The following is a 20,697-nucleotide window of genomic DNA, read 5'->3' on the forward strand; positions in this document are numbered from 1 at the left end:
GTCACCGGGGCTTTGGATTCTACCCAGACTACAGTAATTAAACGAAGGATAGTAATCCGCCCCGCGCCGTCATTTCTTAACACTCGTGTCGTTTATATCGTTTATATCGTTTAACGCTCGTGTTATATTTAACGCCCATGTCGCTTATATTATTTAACGCTCATGTTGTTTATGCTGTTTATCGCTCTCGTTTTGCTAGTAGCTTACTATAAATTTAAAACAATGTCGGACGCGGCTTTTCAAACCCCCGCAGAGGCAGCGGAAGCCCAGCTAAACGCTCAGGGCCCCGATTCAGTCACCTCGGACGCGATGGATAATAATATTGTAATTCCGTGTATAGATAACCTATGGGTTCCCAAGCTTCCCCCGTTTTCACAAGTTGACCCAGAATTGTGGTTCATCCAGGCTGAGATTCTCATTAGAAATTCTAGGATCACTGCAGAGTTCACTAAAGCCGATACCGTACTCGCTGCATTCGATGTCGAAGTATGGGGACACGTAAGGGACATAATTGCTTTAGACCCTTCCCCAACGGATATTTATAAGCAGATTAAAGCTCGAATTATCGCGGCATATGCACCTTCGGTCGAAGCAAAATTGCGAAAACTTTTAACGGGACAAGTCGGGACCGACGGAAAACCTTCGTTAATCCTTAGTCGATTGCGCAGTCTTAATAACGGGAATTTAGATGATAATGTAATAAAATCAATTTTTTTGGACCATCTTCCACCCAATCATCGCGCGATTCTGATAGCTACGGAAATTACCGACCTCAACCGTCTAGCCGAGACCGCCGACCGAATGGCTGAGAGCAATATCGGAGGCGAGTCTTACGCGTCCGCCGTGAGCAAGGAGAATTCACCCCCTCCCGCAAAGACCGAGATTCAACAACTCATCGAAAGAGTGGAGAAGCTGGAAAAGCTGGAAAAGATAATAAGTTCGCGTTCGCGATCCAACCTCCGCTCCGTGAAAGATCCAAAAAACTAAAACAGCCTTTCCGTTCGGAGACGGTCGGCAAGGGCCTTCACATTTCTAACCGTCTCCACGTCCGTGATCGTACCAGTGGCCAAATGTTCCTTGTCGATACAGGCGCGGATATCTCTCTTGTACCCGCTATCGACAGGATCAAGGGAAGGCCTTCCGAATTAAAGCTCTTCGCAGCAAATGATACGCGTATCGACACGTTCGGGGAATCTCTTCGTGAGCTCGACCTCGGTTTAAGACGGCCATTTCGATGGAATTTTTGCATTGCCGCAGTTCCGTACCCCATCATTGGCGCTGACTTATTATCGCACTACGGGTTAATAGTAGATTTAAAACGACGACGTCTTATAGACTCCACTACTAAATTATGTACCCTCGCGATTAAAAAACCGGCCCTGATACATTCGATTAATACGATTAAACCTTCTTCTGAGTTTTCTCAAATACTCAAGGAATTTCCACAAATTACAGGAGCCCTTCCCCTCGCCCCGCCGTCCAATTGTGACGTGTTTCATCATATTATCACCACCGGCCCTCCAGTCGCTTCGCGCGCTAGGCGCCTTCCTCCTGATAAACTTAAGGCCGCAAAGGCCGAGATTAGAGCTTTAGTCGAAGCAGGCATTTGCCGCCCTTCTAGCAGTCCATGGGCCAGTCCCATTCATTTAGTCCGTAAAAAAGACGGCACCTGGCGGGTGTGCGGCGATTACCGCGGTGTAAATGCAATCACGCGACCTGATAGATACCCCACCCCCCACCTGCATGACTGCTCCGTTAATCTACACGGTAAAACAATCTTTTCATCCCTCGACTTATATAAAGCCTATAATCAAATTCCAATGGCCCCCGAGGACATTGAGAAAACAGCTATCATAACCCCTTTCGGGTTATTCGAATACTTATTTATGACCTTTGGCCTTCGTAATGCCGGTCAATCCTTTCAACGTTATATAAATCGCGCCTTAGGCGATCTAGATTTTGTTTTCATTTATATGGATGATATCCTAATTGCTTCCTCTTCTCCAGAGGAGCATGCTAAACATTTACGCATTGTATTCCAAAGGTTTAAAGAGTTTCACCTCCGCCTTAATGTTGAAAAATGCGTGTTCGGCGCACATGAACTAAAGTTTCTCGGGTATATAATAAATGGTAAAGGAATCAGCCCCATCCCAGAAAAAGTTGAGGCGATTACCAAATTTCCTAAACCCACAACCATCGCCGACCTACGCCGTTTCCTCGGCATGATAAATTTTTACCGTCGCAACATCCCTCGCGCGGCAGAAGCTCAAGCACCACTAAATGCATTACTAGTCGACTCGCGTAAAAACGATAAGCGTGTAATCGTATGGTCTGACGAATTAATCGAAGCGTTTGAAAAGACCAAAAACGGCCTTGCTAACGCTGCAATGCTGGTGCATCCCCATATTGGCGCGGAACTCCGTATAGTCGCGGATGCCTCTGATTTCGCCATGGGGGCAGTTCTTGAACAGAAAAAACGGGATACTTGGGAGCCCCTAGCATTTTTTTCGCATAAGTTCTCCCCTGCGCAAACTCGGTATAGCGCTTACGACCGAGAACTCACGGCAATTTTTGAAGCCGTTAATTACTTCCGTCATTTTGTAGAAGGACGCGAGTTTAAAATTTTGACCGACCATAAACCGCTCATGTATGCGTTTATGCAACGGTCTGATAAGGCGTCCCCGCGACAACTACGCCAATTGTCATATATCGCGCAGTTCACAACTCATATTGAACATGTCGCTGGTTCACAAAATGTTGTCGCGGATTCGCTTTCGCGGATCGATTCCCTGCGTTTGCCGGTTGAATTTAATCTTGATGAGCTCGCCGAGCTACAAAAGAACGACGAGCAACTTAAGTTGATTGCTAACGCCCCCGATCATCCTTTAAAGTTGAAGAAAATTCAGTGGGGCCCAGATCACACAACTGTATATTGCGAAATCTCGGGCGAAGCTATTCGGCCATATGTCCCCGATAGTCTCCGCGTTAAAGTATTTCAAATGTTCCATAACCCAGCCCATCCGAGTGGCAAAATTACCGATCGCACTATCCGACAGCGTTATGTCTGGCCTGACATGCACCGCGATATCGCTAAATGGTGTAAAAATTGTATCGAATGTCAGCAAGCGAAAATCTCTCGTCATGTAAAACTAACTCCTGAGCACTTTGTTGCTCCCGACGGGCGATTTGATCAAGTGCATATTGACATTATCGGTCCATTACCTCCTTCTGAGGGTTACTCTTATTGTCTCACTATGATCGACAGATTTTCGCGTTGGGTCGAGGCAATTCCTCTTAAAGATATCTCTGCACAAACCGTTGCTAGAGCATTTTACGACACGTGGATTTCCCGTTACGGAACCCCTCGATTACTAACTACGGATCAGGGAGCCCAATTCGAATCCCGCCTATTCGAGGCGTTACTTTCATTAATCGGTTGCGAACGAATTCGTACAACCGCCTACCACCCGGCGTCGAACGGCATGATTGAACGTTGGCATCGGGTGCTTAAAGCCGCAATCATGTGCCATGCCGATGCGTGCTGGACGCGTACCTTATCTACCGTTCTGTTAGGACTTCGGTCGCACGTCCGTGCTGACACAAACGCGTCTCCCGCCGAATTTATGTTCGGGACGACTTTACGACTTCCCGGGGAATTCTTTCTTCCCGATGATTTTACACCTAACCCTAATTATTTCCTTGAAGAGTTTCGCAAATATATGCGCCAAGTCCGGCCGGTTCCCGTCGCGCACAAACATAAAAAACGCGCCTTTTATTTTAAAGATTTATATAATTGTACTCATGTGTTTTTACGCAATATGGCTAAAAGGGCGTTAGAGCGTCCGTACACCGGTCCGCACAAAGTAGTGCAACGCATCTCGGAGCGCGTATTTAATATTGATATCAACGGAAACACAAAAAGCGTGTCTGTCGATTTATTAAAGCCGGCATATTTTGTCCCTGATGACCCCGCCGACCCCCCATCAACCTCCGAGAACATACTCAACCGGAATGTAAATCCGAACCCAGCGCTTAAGACCTACTCTCGTAAGACTATTACATTTGCGCCGTCCACTAAACCAAAGTGATTTAATTGTAAGTCAGAATTCTATATAATGTTAGATATAAGTTGGCTCAAATTACGTTTAAGCGTATAATATATTTTTGTTAAGGCATTGTTAACCTCGTATGTACAATAGCACCTGGCCAAACACTTAAGCTCATTCGCTTAGTGCAATATTACTTATTATTTATTTCGTTAACACTCGGGGGGGAGTGTGTAGGGAGCAGCATACCTGTCTCCCTTCCGATTGGTCAGCCCCCTCTCCTGCGCTAGCAAGAGAGTGGAGAGTTACGAGGTTGGCAGAACTGAGTCTCGACGACCGTTAGAATTATACTGACTCTCGTGGCTGTTGCGTGGTCTGCAATAAAGTATTATATTATCAGCAGTAATCGAGTGTGTAATCATTCCTCGATACCTCTCGTCAAGACGTCGGTAGTAGGCCGACACCCGGAGGCATAATCGACCTCCTGTGGTACCAAATACCTACAACGTCCCCCGAAGCCGGATGGCCGCTTTCAGGTTTCTCTCTGGTAAAACTTAATTGATTATGTTGGATTAGGTTAGGCGACAGGAGTCACGGTGGAGACCTCTGTCGGGTTGGATTAGCTGCGAGTCCGTATTTTATTTATTATAAATTTTTAACGGCCGGCCGGCCGACATATGTCAAATTACGGATTCGTTTTTCCCAAATTTTAGCCAAATTAATTAACAAATCTCATTAAACTTATGCTTGTTTTAATCAGTAAGATCAGCCGCAAGCCGGTACAGAGCCGGATTTTCCATTTTGGCTCTTAAAAAATTTATAATAAATAAAATACGGACTCGCAGCTAAGCAACCCGACAGAGGTCGGTAGTGTTACTCCTGTCGACCCTTAAAAAATATGAACTTCCAGTGGGTGCTTTCCATTTACTGACACAAGTCGACACAAACGTCGTTCTATCTTTCTTTGCATTCAGTGAGTAACAAAGACAGAACAACATTTGTGTCGACTTGTGTCAGTAAATGGAAAGCACCCAGTGCCAACTTATCTCCGGTCCTGTCGATAATCAATGTTTTGACATTCGGATTCTCCTTATCGTTCGCTAGATGTCGACGCCATCGACTGATCGTGTATGATTAATCTGTTTCTTTTAGCTGCACTGGCTGAACTGGTGCACACTAGTGCAGTAAATTGGAGTGAAATATAATATACTTGTCTCACTCCAACTTATTGCACCAGTTCAGCCCAGGGGCCGTATTCTGTTCCGCTAAAATCCGCTTACCGACAATTGTCGGTGTCATTGCGCAGGTTTTACACGATATGAAAAACCTGCGCAACGACACTTATCGAACCGACAGTTGTCGGTAGGCAGGAACGGAATACGGGCCCAGCTCAGTCAGTGCAGCTAAAAGAAACTTGCCAACATGATCGGTGCATGTGATATTTTCGCAGCCGCGAACCGGCTCTTCGCTCTTCTCTCTCTTGTCGAGTGTATCTGATTGTCCGATTCATTGAAAATCATCGAAACTGAGGGATTATGATTAATTGTGTTCGGCCCCGTCTCGTAACCTTCGACGTGACCGGTACGTTGCTGATGACCAAGCTCGAGGAGCATTACGTCGAAATCGGCTCCCAATACGGTTTACTTGTCGAGCCAAGAAAATTGGCGCGAAGCTTCAAGAACAATTTCGCGCGGCTTAGTAAGGAACACCCGATATATGGCAAGCACACCGGGTTGGGATGGAAGAACTGGTGGAGAACGATCGTATATAACGTATTTAAGGAACAGCACGCCTCTGTGTCGACGGAAACATTGGACAAAGTAATACTAATGATAAAAATTGGAGATATAAGACATAATATTATTTGTATTATGTATCTATATAAAAATAATACTTATAATTCTATTTGTATTATTTGAGTTTAATTATCTAAAAAAAAGTAAAATTATTTACTTTATATAACTAAAATATAATAGAAAGGAAACAAAACTAAGCAGGAAAGTTTATTTCAATAATAGAATTAAAACTTTATTGAAATAAACTACCCTGCTCAGTTTTATTTCTTTGCTATTATATTTATTTTCTACTGATCCATTGCTTCTATTTTATTATTGATGCAAATGGATTTGATTTAATTTATTGTTTTCTTTCTTAGGTTGCTGACAACCTGATAACCTGTTATAGTACCAGCAAATGCTGGTATAAGTACCCTGGTACCATTGATCTACTCGACTCCTTGCAGAAGAAGAATGTTGCTTTGGGAGTTATCTCAAATTTTGATCAACGATTGGAATCAATTCTCAAAGATGTTCAAATTCGTCAGTATTTTGCCTTTGTTCTGACCTCATATGACTTTGGAACAGAAAAGCCAAGTTTGCCAATATTCCAGGAGGCATTAAGATTGGTGAAATCTTCTCAAGAAAAGGAAATATTACCTCAAGAAGCGACACACATCGGCGATACAGTAGATAACGATTATTTTGGAGCAAGAAGCGCCGGTTGGAATGCTTTATTAATAAAGCATGACGATGAGATTATTGAGAGCAAAGTGCCAAAGGAAGATGTTTTTAAAAGTTTAAAAGAACTTCAAAGACACTTTGACAGAGTGCTTAAAACGAGTTATATAACACAATGATAATTATTATTATTCAATATTTTAGATTTATTTAATAATATAGAATTATTTATTTTAATATGGAATTTAATAATATAGAATTATTTAATAACAATTTCTATGTGCCAAAGAAACAGTCTGATAAGGAAAAAGTTAGTGAAATGTGCAAATTTACTAATTTATATAGAAATTTATTTTATTTTATATTCATAATATTTTATTTTTTTTAAATGTTTTTATATTTGTGTATTTATAGATTTATGCAATTTTTTTTTTATTTTATGTATACTTCTAGATATTTGATATATATTACAGGGTGTTCAAAAATTCGATATCGAAAGGTAATAGAACAGACCAAAACAAATGTTTTTTTATTAAATAACCATGGGTCTGAAACTAAGATTGGGCGACTTGTGAACCTGTACAGATAAAATAAGAGACTGGAGTAGGTAATTATCTGTAAATGAGAATAAAATGATATTACAATTTGCATTAATTTATTATAACAATCAATGTTCAAAATACTACGAAAATGTATGTCCGTAATCTCTCTCTCCGCGTGTAGTGGTTCATGTTGATACTACGATAGTAGAGAAACGGTAATGAGTTACTGGGACTTTCCAGCAAGTGACACAAGTCGATACAAACATTGTCCTATTTTTCTTTTTTGGCAATGAGTAACAAAGAAAACGATACTTGTGTCGACTTGTGTTGCTTGCTGGAAAGCTCCCACTAGCGCTAGAGAGAAGATTGGACGCGTTCAGCAGACAAAGCAGATCAGTGATTGCTCTAATTCTTTAATATGATTGATTTTTGCCTTTAGTTCTTCGCTGGATCTAAGTATAGGAACTAATCATAATGAGAGCGTTCTACCTCTATGAAGCTAACCGACAGAAATGACTAAATTTGATTATTTTTAACTTTTCGAAGTGTATTTCGTTTGTAAATCGTTTGTGATTGATTGTGAATCCGTTTTTAACGTTTGTGATCAAATAGGTTTTTTTGTAATTAACAATTTTATTTTAGTCGTAGTACAGTTATTAATCTTCTACTTGCATACGTGGGTCTACGGCGCGGCGTCCGTGACAAAACATCTACTCGTAACTTGAAAATCGGCAAGCCTGCCTATCTGGCTCCCTCCTTTAAAAAAAAGTAGGTGAGGGAAGGAATCCAAGAACCCAAAGCCACTTCGAAAGATGAACATATCGCTGAATGCTGAATGCCGAGCAAGTCAAATCTTGCACGGACGTCTCAGATGACTTTAGTATACACTCGACATAGTCTTTGTCTGTAAGTAACAATGTTGCAATTATTTATGATAAATGTTATTTTTAGTCAAAACAATGTCCCTTTAAAAGATTTTGACAAATAGTTGCTTCTCTCAAGTTTAGTTATTACGAAAACATGGAATTTTTCGGACGGTAGCCGAAGCTTGGCGGACAAATTTTTTTCATAGTCTACTTTAATTATATTATATTACATAAATTTGTAATAAATTATTTAAAAATGTCGTATATGTGTCATATTATAAAAGTACCATTTTAACCCTCCTGAATATTTTAACTTTTTTAAAAATATCAATCTGCACTCTTTTTCTTGAACACTTACCTCTGAAGTAAAAAACCTTAAGGACGTTCTCTCGTCCTTATACTAGAGAAAATCGATTTTCTTAGGATTTTCTTGAAACTGTGAATATACGTTAATTTAGGTGTGCTTTATGCGTGGTATAAATTTCAGTATCTCTTCCGGTATAAAAGATCAAGATACTGAGCCTAAAAGTTTCAACTTTTACTAATGAAAAGGTTTTCCAGGCCAAACGGTAAGAGATACGAGGTTGGCCAAGAGGACAAAAGTTGCTCCTCTCGTCGAGTTCTATAAGGAAAAAATCCCAAAACTAAAAAAAAATTAAATTTTAAATTTTTTTTTAAACTTTGAGGCTCAGTATCTTTATTTTTTATACCGAAAGAGGTACTGAAATTTATACCACGCATAAAGCACACCTAAATTAACGTATATTCACAGTTTCAAGAAAATCCTAAGAAAATCGATTTTCTCTAGTATAAGGACGAGAGAACGTCCTTAAAAGGATTTTTTTATACTGTACAAAAAAAAAATTAAAAATTTTTAAAGAAATTCATCTCTTTCCTTTATTCATATTCAAAGTTCATTAAAAGTAAAATATTAAATAAACGATGTTTATCAAAATGACTATAAAATCGTCAACTACAGACTGCGTTCCGGTATTCATTGGTTGGATTCGGGGAGCGCGCTATTAGCGCTATTTGCTTATTCAATCCTTGTTTTACACCTGATGAGCGATAAAGATAGAATGATGCAATACGCAGCCCAAGTCAGTACTGAAAATCTATACACTACTGGCTACGTTTACACCCTGAAATTAGGCCGCGGCCTGTACCTCAAATTCGACCTAAATTAGTCCGCCTGCTGTAAACAGTTGATAGACGACCGGACCTGGCTTCAGATCAGGTCGCGTATTTTAGTGACCCGACCTGAAATCGGCCGTTATCATTTGCGATGTAAACGCGCGATCAAGCGCGATGTAAAAGCTTCATTTGCTTGTTCGGATTCGCTGCAATTCAGGGCGATCCTAAATACGATCCTGTCAATTTTTAGGTTCCTTTCGGTGTAAACGAATGATGACTAGACCTACTTCGGGTCACAATATAGGTCAGGCGATCAGGTCGCTGGGTGTAAACGTAACCACTGACCGGCAGGAATGCCTGGACATTTTGATATGTATATGACATATGTGTACATGTATATGTATATGTATTATGTCCAGGCATTCCTGCCGGTAGAGTGTATGTACGTGACGTAAACTATAGATTTTCAGTACTGGCAGAGTGAACATAGCCACAATGTAGACAGATGTTTTGTGAATTTTTTCAGATTTTTTAAAATACCTTAAGGTGGTTCATGCATTTAGGTCAAATATAGTTAGCCCGGAAAATGTGATATAAAATGAAAGATTAACGTTCCTAGCGTGTGTCTGTAAAATTTCGGATTTTTTAACCGTTTGGTTCCGGAGATATATGTCCGTAAACTTTGCCAATTTAACGCGAGGGGGTAGCCCCTCTTGCAAAAAACGAGGCTAAAGCGCTTATGCTATAAAAATAACAATACTTCAAAAATAGATGAACGAACCAAAAACTGACGAAACGATGCAATAAACATTTTGCAAGATACTGGACGAAGCCCGAGTTTATTCACCGTACTAAGTATATAATAATAAAACGTAATTTTCGATTGACTAAATCGACAACACGGAACTGACAGCTCGAGCGGCATTAGCGGCAGCTTGGCAACGCATGTGTCAGCTGATGAGTATATAGCGCATATCCCAAAACATTCAACGTTTACCATGTTCTTGGACGCTGAATAAAGCAAAGAGTGAAACAAAAATATTCGTCCATTTCTAAAAAGAATTAAAATTAAGTTTGATCAAGATCTGCAATACTGAATAAATACAAGTTTTAATACAATGAGGTTATAAAATGTCCAAATAATTTTTACATGCATTGTTTATTCTATTTATCATAAACGTTGCCGCGCTGCTGTTCTACATATATTCACACGGCTCACAACTCTAATAAAAGATGTGACTTTCGTCTCAATATTTTAATTACGTAGAGGTCGTATAACATTAAAGATGTCATAAATAATAAATCTAATTATATGCTGATTTTTACGGACAAAAATTACACTTATTTATCACTAATAAGAATAGTTGCACGTGGACGTGGACACGACAGATCCATGTATGCACTGTGAAAGTCCAAAAAAAAACGTATGCAGGTGGAAGGTTAACTAAACTGATTTTGCAAAATAATTAAGAAATTTATTAATTTACAAACATGCAGCACTGATATATTTGTAAATCACAAACGATTTCCTATTAATTGCAGTTATCGCAAAATCTGTTTATTACTAAAAGTGTCGGCTGAAATCACGACTAAAATAAAATTTTATTAATTACAAAAAAACTATTTGATCACAACTAAAACGTTAAAAACGTCAATACAGCAAATAACCAGCGGCGAATGCATCGACTCTATAATACTATTATTATTACAATTTGTGCGCCTCTTATAATATTCTATAGACTAATATCCGTTGTATTATTTATGTACCGAAAAGAGTCTGAATCTGTGAAAGATAGACCGAAACGTATGTAATTTATATTATTTTGTATATTTATATATTAAAATATTTATGTATTATATGTATGTACATAACAACGGCATCCCACTCTTATTTGCCTTATTTTCAACGAAATACATTTAGAAAAGTTATAAAAATAATCAAATTTAAATTTCAGTTGACTAGCTTCATAGAGGTATGTGTATGTGTATGTATACACATACATACATAATCCGGCGTTTAAGCGTAAGCTGCGTAAGCAGACTGTGAGAACGAGTGTAGAAGGCGCCAATGCCAGAGCCCAGAGCCAGGCGTCAGGAACAGCCAGAATTGCCAGGAAGGGGTGATGCATGGCGGGAGGGCCGAGGGCCGATAGCCGAGAGCCGAGGCCCGAGAGCCGGGCAGCCGGGAGTCAGGAGTGCCGACTGTGCCGAGTGCAGCCCACGGGAGTCCGGGAGGTGGATGTGTGCAACTGTAAAGTGTAAACGGCAAGCGGCGTCGCACCGTTACTCATCGGTGGTCCACGGCGGAGTTGAGCTCGCGCGTCGTCCAGCATCCATGGAAGGCTAATAGGAGATGCACGATCGATAACGATCGCTCGACGGTGGTGATCTTCGTCGATGGACGCGCTTCCTAACCTCAAAGATAACCTCGACACTGCCGTCGGTGAAATTCGTGAATAGCGAGAAGAGTCTTGCCGAGTATCCGGACAGAGAGAGAAAGATAGAAGAGAGAGAGAGAGAGAGAAAGAGAGATATTTTTTTACCTCGGAAGTATAAGATGAGAGGGAACACGATATGGAACCTGCTGTTGCTTGTGGGATGCTGCGTCCTGGCCGATCCTGAGGCCGATCCTTCGGAGGAACTGTTTAATCGGCTGCCGAAAAATCGCAATGAGGACAAGTGTTACGATGAGAACGGCAGGCCGCAGGTTCGTCCCGATTGTTTATGTTATTTAAAAAACGTAAAAAAAAAGGATTATTATCTATTAGCTTCAAAAAGAAAGAATATATTACAAGCTACTTTATTTAATATAACCGATATTGTGAAAAATCAAGACACGGTAGTGTTTTGCGCTAAGTATGTATTTGACAGAAGTATTTTCATAATAGTGTTTTTTTACTTTTGTTTCCTCATAGAGGAAGCTTTGTTTTCGTTAAAAAAAAAATTTTTTTTTGTTTTTTCTGAATGTGTTCAGAATGTTCTAAAACGTCGAAAAATTGCAATTTTAAAAAATATCTGTATGTATGTGTGTGTGTGTGTGTGTATGTGTGTGTGTGTGTGTGTGTGTGTGTGTGTGTGTGTGTGCCAAATTTACCGAAATTTCTATAAGTCCAGAACTAATCAACCAAATCTTAACGAATTATATATGAAATAGGGGTAGAAAAAACTGAAGAATATAACAGAATTAATAAAAATTGCTAATAATCAAGGGGTTCTTTTTTTAATAAAATTTTGAATTTTTTCAGAAATGTTTGTTTATGCTTTAATTTCCGCAAATTTGGAGATATCGATCTATTTCTAATTTTATTATATTTTTCAGTTTTTTCTACCCCTATTTCATATATAATTCTTTAAGATTTGGTTGATTAGACTCAGCTTTATACGCGATCAAAGGTCCCTAATTTTTAGAAAAATGTCTGTAATAGCTTTAACTTCCGTAAATTTTAAGATATCGGTCTATTTTTAATTTTGTTATATTCTTCAGTCTTCTCTATTTCTATTTTATATAATTCTTTAAGGCCGGTATTCATAGTCGGGTCTTATATTCAAGATCGTCTTAAGTCTAGTCTTAAGGCGTCATCAGTCAATCAGAGGGCTGTATTAGCATCTTAAGACGTCACTTCCTCTATGAGGAAGCCAAGTGCAAATTTTTTCACATAAAATTGTATCAGAAAAGGTAGAGAGGTTGTACAAATCCTTTTTTCGGTGCAATGTATTTCATATATATTTTTATTAATTTTCTGTATAAGATGAATAATATTTTTACATAACATTTTAATATTATAACAATAATTTTTTTACATATAATTATCTATTATTATAATTCTCTATTATGTAACGCTTGTGATTTTTACTTAATTTTATAATGTTAATTTTTTTTATATAATTATATTTTTTAAATGCAACATATGTATTATTTGTTAATCTTTTTCTGACATTATTTTTTTCAAATCAATTTTGTTTTAATATTTTTTAATAAAAAACAGCTACCCGTGCTTTTCTCATCGTCAATTAAATCAGTTCGTAGCTCTGGATTTTGGGAGGATGTTAAGGTTATCATGGGGTTACTCCAAGTTACTTGAACCCGCAGATAAATTGTGTGGGCCATGATATAAATGGACGAGATATCATTCGCGAAGCTCGCGAGATATATCTTCTGTATTAGAAATAGAATTCTTTACTATTTAGGTCAATTAAGATTTGAGAAAATTAGACCTGATCAAATTTCTTATGTTAATAATACTTTTTATATTAATTAATATTTTTTAATATTAATCACAGATAAATATTATCTAATTTTATATTTAACGTATTTATTAAGTATTTTTATCATATAAATTTAATCGTATTGAAGAATATAATACAGTTATATCTATATTTATATTATATCTATAAAAGGAGACTTTTTTTTATAGTAAATTTATAATTCTATTTAAAATATTAATATTAAAAAATGTATTAAAAATTGTTCTATTACTTATTTAAATGGATTTATTGTTTACCTAATTTAAATTTTAGTTTAATTTTAAATAACAATAAATCTATAACGCGTTGTTACATTAAAAATGTAAAATAATATAAAATATATCGTAGAAGGTTTCTCGAGCGTTACACGAGATGGTCATGTCTCTCAACTAAGTATATATTCTGTTCCATTTCTATCACCGACCTTTTACATAATCTTTAATTGTGACTCACATATTTCTGTAATTTAACGCACAATGTTCTACCATTGTTAAATTAACTTGATAAGGACCCAAAGTAAGGGTACGTCGTTATATTAATGAATTACCGCCAGTTAGGCCGACTCACACGTCTTTATTTTATTATTTTATATTGGCGAACTATAATTGTATTGAATATTGTAGAAGATTTATTATTTATTATAGATTTTAACAGAATAACTGTGATACAATTTATTAAGGGGGGATTCCAGTTTAGCTGGACAAAAAATGATTTTTTTAGGAATTTTTGTTTAGAAAACTAAGTGATATTGGATTAATTTTTTGATAATATAAAAAGGCATTTCTAAAGAAGAAAAAGATATGTCGGTTTTTCAATTTTATTAATTTTTGTTGTGTTGGCATTCAACTTTGTGGCACAACAATATCGGTAGCGCAACGGTTATCGGCATGCAGTGTAGCAACGAGCTGATTTATCTGAAAGCAAAAAGCTAAAATTTCCTTTAAAGCTTAGTCAATTACGCGGGGGTTAAACCTAATTGCAAATAAAAATATGAAAAATTGAAGGAATTACAGCAATCGCAAAAAAAGTGACATTTTTTTCGATAAAAAAAAATCAATCTTTTATTGTTGATAAAATTGTTATAAATAAACAATAAAGTGTAACGGTAGATTCAATCCCTGGAGAAAATTATAAGGAATCGAATCGTACTTGGCAAAAGTTATTTGATTGATTACTTTTTGAGTTATCCTGCACGCCAAGTTAGAAAAAGTAGTTTTGAGAAAAACGCGTTTAAGGGGATGTTAAATACCGACAATTGCAGTCAAAGCTCGTTCTTTGAAACGGCTTTATAGATCGCAAAATCCTTTTACAAGAGTAAAGTATAGGTACTAATGAAGAGTGGGATTATAAAAAATTAGTGATAATTGAAAAAAATGTAAAAAGTTGTCACCTCATTTTCTAATATAAACAGTTGTATAAGTAATATGTACGAAATGAAATGTTCCCACTCTTCAGAAGACGTACACAAACAATAACGAACCTTTGAAATTGAGATTGAAAGCCTGGAATAAAAATGAGAGCTTCGAAGAAATTATAACCTATAACCATGTCTATCCTTGTCTATCATCATTTTCTATACAAGAACAGATATAGAATTTGGTCGGTAATACAAACGGCTTTAGCATCCCCTTAAAGTTTATTTTTTTACTGTTAGCCGAAAAAGCACGTAAAAATGCATGAAGAGTTCAGTATAAAGGTTTTTGAGATCGCTGAATACGAATTTGATATCAGATTTTCAAAATTCAAAAAGGCGGATTCAATATGGCGGGTCAAAAGAGTTACAGTTGAATAAAGAAATAAAGTTTTTGATATTTTCACGATACTTACAGTTACTTAAATAACGCTCAGTCTGCTATTTCGAGCTCATAAAATGTTTTTCTCTTTCTCGAAGAATTGTTGTTCGGCGGTTTTTATCACAGTTTACACACGCGCACACACACACACACACACACGTAAATACAGATACACGTTTATACCAGATAGGGCCAAACATATAGTTGAGAATCTAGGCACGTATAAACAAAATTTTATTGTTTCCACATCGATAGAATGTCGAGGAAACTGTAAAATCGGTACAGCCGCATACTTGTGCTGTATCCGATTCAAAGCGAGTTTCACTAAAGGGCTCTAGTTTCGTCAATTTTATAAATTTAACGATAACACTTTGGGAATATATTCTTGAAGCTCTCTGCTATTTATTTATGCAAGAAAAAAATTTTGACTTATTTGACCAAGCAAACTGGAATCCTCTCTTAAAGTATATATAATTATAGAGTTATATTTTAAAAGTAAATTAAATAATGTCATGCTATAAAAATTTAATTAAATAAACATCGCGTGGTGTGTTTTAGAGATGTATACCGCCGTTCGAAAACGCGGCTTTCAACGTGCTGATGGAGGCGACCAACACGTGCGGCGAGGACCGTCCCATCGAATTCTGTAAGCAGACGGGCGTGCAAAAGAAGTCGTGCGAAATTTGTCGACGCGGCGATCACTCAGCTTCTTTCCTCACTGACCACGATAATAATGACAACGCTACGTGGTGGCAGTCGGACACCATGTACGAAGGCATCGAGTATCCCAACCAGGTCAATCTCACCCTTCATCTAGGTACATTCTTGTTGTAATATATCTGGGATACCCTAGTAGAAGATTTCTGTGTCTCTACACTGAGAGACATAGACAGTCGCTGGTTTATACTTTCTCTCTTTTTCTCCATGTCTCTCTTCCATTCTCTCGCTCTCGCTTACTCTCATTTGACTTCCTTATCTATGAGGATGTACGCGCGATGAGATAAATCATACAGTGTACAAAGGATGATAGAGAAACCACAGTGCTCTCGTGAGCTTTAAAAATGAATTTATTCTTACGAATTTATTTTTGTTCTTAATTGATTTAGGATCTGGTTCAGCAGTTAGAATATTTTAACTTAGAAATTAGAACGTTTTGAACCAATTGGTCAAATTTTTCGATTGTGTATTTTAGACAAATTTAATTAAGTTTTACTTGAATTTAATTTACACAAACTTCAGGAATTTTATCTTGACAAATTATGTATATGTCAATCACAGTTATTTTTTATGGTTTTTTCTTCTGAAGTGGTGAGGAGAAGAAGAAGAGTATACAAAGTGGTCGAAGTTACATACAATCTGTACACCATATGTTCATTCATTAAAGCATCTACCTTCTCTCGCATCTTCTTGCATATCATTATACTTTTACGACTGTATTGATGTGTTATGATCTTATTGTTAGAAGATGACATTTCTAACGATAGAAATAATTTGACAATAATTTTAATAATAATTAATTTAAAAAAATAGTATTTTTAGATCTACAAATTTTGAAGAAAGTTATATTAATCATAAAATGTTTGAAACCGGAATAATTTTAATTTGAAATTTTTTGATATTTTTAATAATAATTTAGATATTTTAAGTATTCAGACTAGATAAAGCGCCTTATATGTATATATATTTGTATAAACTGTTTAAAGATTGAAGTATTTCTGAATAAGAGTAAATAATACATTAATAATTAATTAATTCTTTATTTGTTATTTATATATTTTAGATATAATCTATTATATACATAATTATTAGTAGCACTATTTTTATTTATAACGTTTCATAATATTCTGATTTTAACATGTTTAGGAAAGACATTTGATATAACATACGTCAGAGTACTGTTCGAGTCACCTCGGCCGGAAAGCTGGGGTATCTACAAGCGGAAGAACGAGAAGTCGCCGTGGGAACCTTATCAGTTTTATTCAGCGACGTGCCGGGATACGTACGAGCTGCCCGAATCCAAAGAGACTATTCGCGGTGACGACACTCGCGTGCTATGCACCTCAGAATTCTCTGACATCTCTCCGCTCACCAAAGGCACCGTCGCCTTCTCGACCTTGGAGGGCCGACCCTCCGCCTATTACTTCGAAACCAACCCCGAACTTCAGGCAATTAACAATTGTTAAAAATATTATATTCTTAGTATAATATATAAAAATCAGAAGGATAGTTTTAATTGTGTCTGTAAGATATAATAATATCTTGAATTTTATATTCAAAATTAATTTATTAACGAAATCAGAGAAATTGCAGCCATAAAGAATAATTTAATAACTTAAATTGGTATTTAAAATACAAAGTAATTCAAAAAAACTTAGACTGCTTTAACAACATAATTAAGAGTTTTTTACAGACTGCCTATATTTATTATAATTATCTAACATCTAACAGGTGGTGGTTTAACAAACGCGGTTTGTTTTATAGGAATGGGTCCAAGCGACGGATTTAAGAATCACTCTGGACAGGCTAAACACATTTGGCGATGAAGTTTTTGGCGACGCACAAGTGCTGAAATCTTATTACTATGCAATAGCCGATGTAGCGGTTGGTGCAAGATGCGCCTGCAATGGCCACGCTGGAGAATGCGTAAACAGCACCAGTGTCGACGGCAGAACTCGCAGAGTCTGCCGGTAATAATTTCCTTCTCTTAGTAGTGATTTTTAGCACATACACGCATACACACACACACACGCACGCACACATACACACACACACACGCAATTACATTTTGGCATTTAATATCTATTTATCTTTCTTTTATTTTTTTCTTATTTTTTAAGGCTTCGGTGAATTTTCTGATATTATGTCAAAATAATCATCAAAATAAATTACTTTTTAGCATTACACATACAATTGATAGATTGTGATAAAATGTTTTATTTGCAATAAGATAGACATTTTTAAAAGTAAAATTATAACATTCTATAATTAAGTTAAATTAAATTAGAATTTTCAAACTACCAATAATAATAATAATAACAATTTTTGTCACTTTGCTGCTACCTTTGATAAGATTGTAAGTAATGCTACAAGTTAGAAGCTAAACTTATTCGCAGATGTGAGCACAATACTGCTGGTCCAGACTGCAACGAGTGCCTACCTTTTTACAATGACGCTCCTTGGGGCCGTGCTACAACTACAGATGCGCATGAATGCAAACGTAAGTATTTACGTAAATATTAGATGCATATTTTAATAACTTTAAATGCAATCATCAACATACAACAAATTTTGAATATTAATTCCTTCAGTATCTAAATAAATATTAAAACTGATAAAAAAAATCTATTGAAATCAATGATTTAATTTATTTAAACTTTAGCAAGATACAAGGCAGAATTTAAAACATATAAAACAAGAAATTTTAGTTATTATTGAAATTTAGTTATTAAAAGTGGATAGTGAAAAAAAGAATTATTTTCATCCTTTGCTAACTTTATTTATTATTCTTTTTTTCATTATCTTTATTTTTAGCTTAATATAATTATATCTAATTAGCTTTAGCTGTAAAATTTAATTAGCTAAATATAATTACTATAATTAGTCTAAAGTTGTGTTGAGATTAATCTGAATTGATTAGAAAAAGAAATACATAAATCAAAACAAGAATCGTGTAGTTAAAAAAAAAGATAATAGAATGTAGTTATGTAAAAGTGCCAATTTTTATATTTCTATAATCTCTATTGCAAAATATTGTCGGATATGTGTAATGTGTTATACATAACGGAATCAACTATCAAAAGCCATTACAATTAATCATGTAATAATTTTTTTTATTTTTTATTTAATATTATTATAGAATTTTATTCGTAAATAACTGCTTTTCTAAAATAACTGCATTTATATGCGAAAAAATGTAGACTTAGGTCTTGGTGCCTAACGTAATATGTATCCAATGAGAGACACGGTGAGCATTGCAAACACCATAAGCGACTGCACCTTCGCCATTATTACCTGATACCAGCCTTGCCTTTTACGTTCATCTCCCACTCTCTCTCTCTCTCTCTCTCTCTCTCTCTCTCGAGTGGGGATGCATGGCTTGTGGGGAAGGTACACGGCCGTTCAATGCACTTTTGTCTGCATTCGGTGTACCACAATACCGCGATAAAAGCATATCTGTCCACTGATCAAAATCCTCGAAATCCAGTATAATAAAAGACATAATAAAAAATAGATTTTCGATAAATACCTAAAAAGCAATTTAAGGGAGTGTAATTTGAACAGATCATGTGAAATTTAAAGTGACAGTGATCGAGTATGTGTAACAGTTGAAGTAACAATTTGACATTTATAAGCGAGCACAATTAAACATATAATTATACGATTAAACAATTGTAAATTGTAATCAAATTATAATAATAACCAATAATAAGAAATAAGTTGAATTATAATGCATCGACCTCTGTGAATGTTCTCAGACCGAAAAAAAATGAAATTAATCGTGTTATTAATGATAGCGAATTGCATATTGCCGTGCACGCCGCGGGATAAAATACGCCCTTGGTATTCAGGCTCCAGTAATTATTAACAATGATATATTGTTTATAGAATTGTTCATAATGACATTATATGTATTAACAAGATATTGATCACGATATTCTAAATAAAATTTATATATCTTCGTAAAAACATTTAAATTTCAATATTAAGTTATTATTAAGTTATTAAGTTATTCAAAATTATAATTATTAGATAAACATAATTAAATAATTAGATTTATTATTTATTTAATGCAACTTATTCTCAACAATCTCAACGTCTTCCTGCATTATTCCTTTTCATTGTTATACAATAAATTTTAATATTTAATGTTCAAAAATAATAACATCATCTTGTATGAGGAGGATATATGTATTTGTTTCTTTTTCCCACATTTAAAAATTCTGTAATTATTTTATTAATTCGTTTATTTATTATTTCTTGCAGCTTGTAACTGTAACGGATACTCGGACAGGTGTTACTTCGACAGGGAACTGTATAAGTTGACCGGTCACGGAGGTCATTGCTTGGATTGTCGAGCGAATCGCGATGGCGCCAATTGCGAACGGTGTCGCGAAAATTATTATCAACGACCTGAGGATAACTACTGCATTGCATGCAACTGCAATGAGATTGGTAATGCTATAATAATCTTAAATCAAATAATTGCAATCATAAATTCGGTAATTTCTCAAAAGACTCCGCACATACCTTATGGAAATTGACTTTCAGTGAAATTGGCTGAAACTTTAGAAATAGTTTATGTGATCAAACGTTATAATAGGCAAAATTCAATAATCAAACGTTTAGGCGCTATCGTTCAAAAGTAAAAATGAAATGTTATTTCAGTACTATTGTAGTACAGTGGATTTCAGAAATAAATGAGGATCCTGATGCCGTCTGTATTACCGACAAAAAGTTCTCGGTATAAAATCGACCGTCGTGGAAAGCATTAGCGCATATTATACTTTAACTTTGGAGAAGGATTTTTAAATCCATAAAGCCAATAAAAAGATATGCGTTTAATAAAAATGTCAGTATTACAGACGGCTTTAGGATCCAAATTACAATGTATTATT

The 20,697-nt window shown here is 36.0% G+C and overlaps 1 protein-coding gene across 1 annotated transcript in view; it reads left to right on the forward strand.

The window, feature by feature from the left end:
• The first annotated feature begins 11,176 nt into the window (after nucleotides 1-11,176).
• Nucleotides 11,177-20,697, forward strand: part of LOC112454210 (laminin subunit gamma-1-like) — a 19,227-nt gene continuing 9,706 nt past the window's right edge. The window contains exons 1-6 of the mRNA XM_025015465.1: nucleotides 11,177-11,751; nucleotides 15,641-15,899; nucleotides 16,946-17,247; nucleotides 17,564-17,769; nucleotides 18,196-18,299; nucleotides 20,066-20,340. Of these exons, the coding sequence (XP_024871233.1) occupies nucleotides 11,602-11,751; nucleotides 15,641-15,899; nucleotides 16,946-17,247; nucleotides 17,564-17,769; nucleotides 18,196-18,299; nucleotides 20,066-20,340 (1,296 nt within the window). The 5' untranslated portion in view covers nucleotides 11,177-11,601. The remainder of the gene's footprint in view (nucleotides 11,752-15,640; nucleotides 15,900-16,945; nucleotides 17,248-17,563; nucleotides 17,770-18,195; nucleotides 18,300-20,065; nucleotides 20,341-20,697) is intronic.

Source organism: Temnothorax curvispinosus, unplaced genomic scaffold, assembly GCF_003070985.1.
Source record: "Temnothorax curvispinosus isolate PA1 unplaced genomic scaffold, ASM307098v1 QBEX01004909.1, whole genome shotgun sequence".
In the NCBI taxonomy this organism is placed as follows: domain Eukaryota; kingdom Metazoa; phylum Arthropoda; class Insecta; order Hymenoptera; family Formicidae; genus Temnothorax; species Temnothorax curvispinosus.